Below are 1,407 nucleotides of genomic sequence, written 5' to 3'. Positions count from 1 at the left end.
GAATAAATCTTATCTCTGCCCCTATTTTCCCCAAAATATATTCAAAGAAAATATAACTTACAAAACAATACTAAATAAAAATTAAAAATAAAGATAAGAACATCAACTCAAACAATAATTCATATAGCTTCACATTTTGCTCTTTCATATTACCTTCAGAAAACRAGCTTTTATCTGTCTCTTTACCTAGTATTATTACTTAGTAGTATTATCTAGTCTTCGCCCTAGACATCCTATCCCTGACCCCACTATCTGAGATTAACCATCAACCCTGATCCCTAATATTAACCACAGACCCCAACWCAAAGACCCCTATATTTTGCGTCCAGACTCATAAAAAATGGACGCCGAGGGAACCCGGAAATGCCTGGTGCTTCAATAACTGAAGCGAAGGGGTTACCCGACGCGTCAAAATAAGACGCAGAGGGAACCTTGGAAAAGCATCAATATGTGACGAGTTGGGAGTGAGAATGTGTTAAAGTGAAAGATTTTCAAATGTAAAAAAAAACTTACAAAACCAAAAGTCGTAGCACACGGGATCGAGGTGATTGTTTTGATAAACGAAGGGTTAAAATAGCCCAAAGTGTGTGAAAGTAGTTTGAGAATAAAAAAAGAAAACAATAATGTGAAGGGCGACTCGGTATTCACATAATTACAGGTCTTTGTCTTTCTGCCAGGCTTTGTGTCGCACGAACAAAAGCGAACAGGAAGTGGCTCTACCTGAATGCAGCGATGTACTCAGCGTCTCCCATGGGTGGGTCCAGTCCTCCAGTCCACGCCACGTTCACGTTGAAGCCCTTGCCGGCTCCAGAACCGACCTGAAGCCAACATTTTATTTAGAGTCGAAACTCCCGTCAAAGTAAAACTCACAAAAAAGTCGCCGTGTTTTCTTGATTTGACCCACCTCAGCTGGTGACCCACTGCCAGGGAAGAAGTTTCCATTGTCGTAGCGATGGAGTGAAATATAGAGAACATTGGGGTCACAGTAAAACACTTCCTGGGTGCCATTACCATGGTGAACGTCCTAATATTTTGATGATGGAACACAAAAACGTTAGTACCAAACAAGGACACAAAGTCACCTGTTGTAGAAGTGAGGAAGAAGTCTTACCCAATCGACAATGAGGACCTTACTGACGCTGAGCTTCTGCTGGAGCTGCTTGGCAGCGATGGCCACAGAGTTGAAGTAGCAGAAACCCCTGATAAACAAACAGACAGAAGCAGGTAAAGACTCTGTCTGAAAACACATAAAAACACTGGAAACATATTTAAACAAAGTTCAAAACATTTCACTTTGTTTCTACAACTTATTAAAGGTTTATCTGTGCAATTTCCTGTAAATACTGTTTTGTTTTGTTTCTTGATTATTATTACTTGAAATTAATTTTGGAAAAAAGGGGCAGATAT

General features: G+C 39.9%; 1 protein-coding gene across 1 annotated transcript in view; it reads right to left on the bottom strand.

The window, feature by feature from the left end:
* Positions 1 to 1,199, bottom strand: part of LOC106537131 (histone deacetylase 7) — a gene marked incomplete at its 5' end in the record, with an annotated part of 13,682 nt that extends 12,483 nt beyond the window's left edge. Inside the window, 3 exon segments of the mRNA XM_014034501.1 lie at positions 721 to 818; positions 905 to 1,024; positions 1,112 to 1,199. Coding sequence (XP_013889955.1) covers positions 721 to 818; positions 905 to 1,024; positions 1,112 to 1,199 — 306 coding nt within the window.
* Between the last annotated feature and the right edge of the window lie 208 nt (positions 1,200 to 1,407).

Source organism: Austrofundulus limnaeus, unplaced genomic scaffold (genome assembly GCF_001266775.1).
Source record: "Austrofundulus limnaeus strain Quisiro unplaced genomic scaffold, Austrofundulus_limnaeus-1.0 Scaffold2143, whole genome shotgun sequence".
NCBI classification, from domain to species: Eukaryota; Metazoa; Chordata; class Actinopteri; order Cyprinodontiformes; family Rivulidae; genus Austrofundulus; species Austrofundulus limnaeus.
This window is presented reverse-complemented; position numbering and strand designations above follow the sequence as displayed.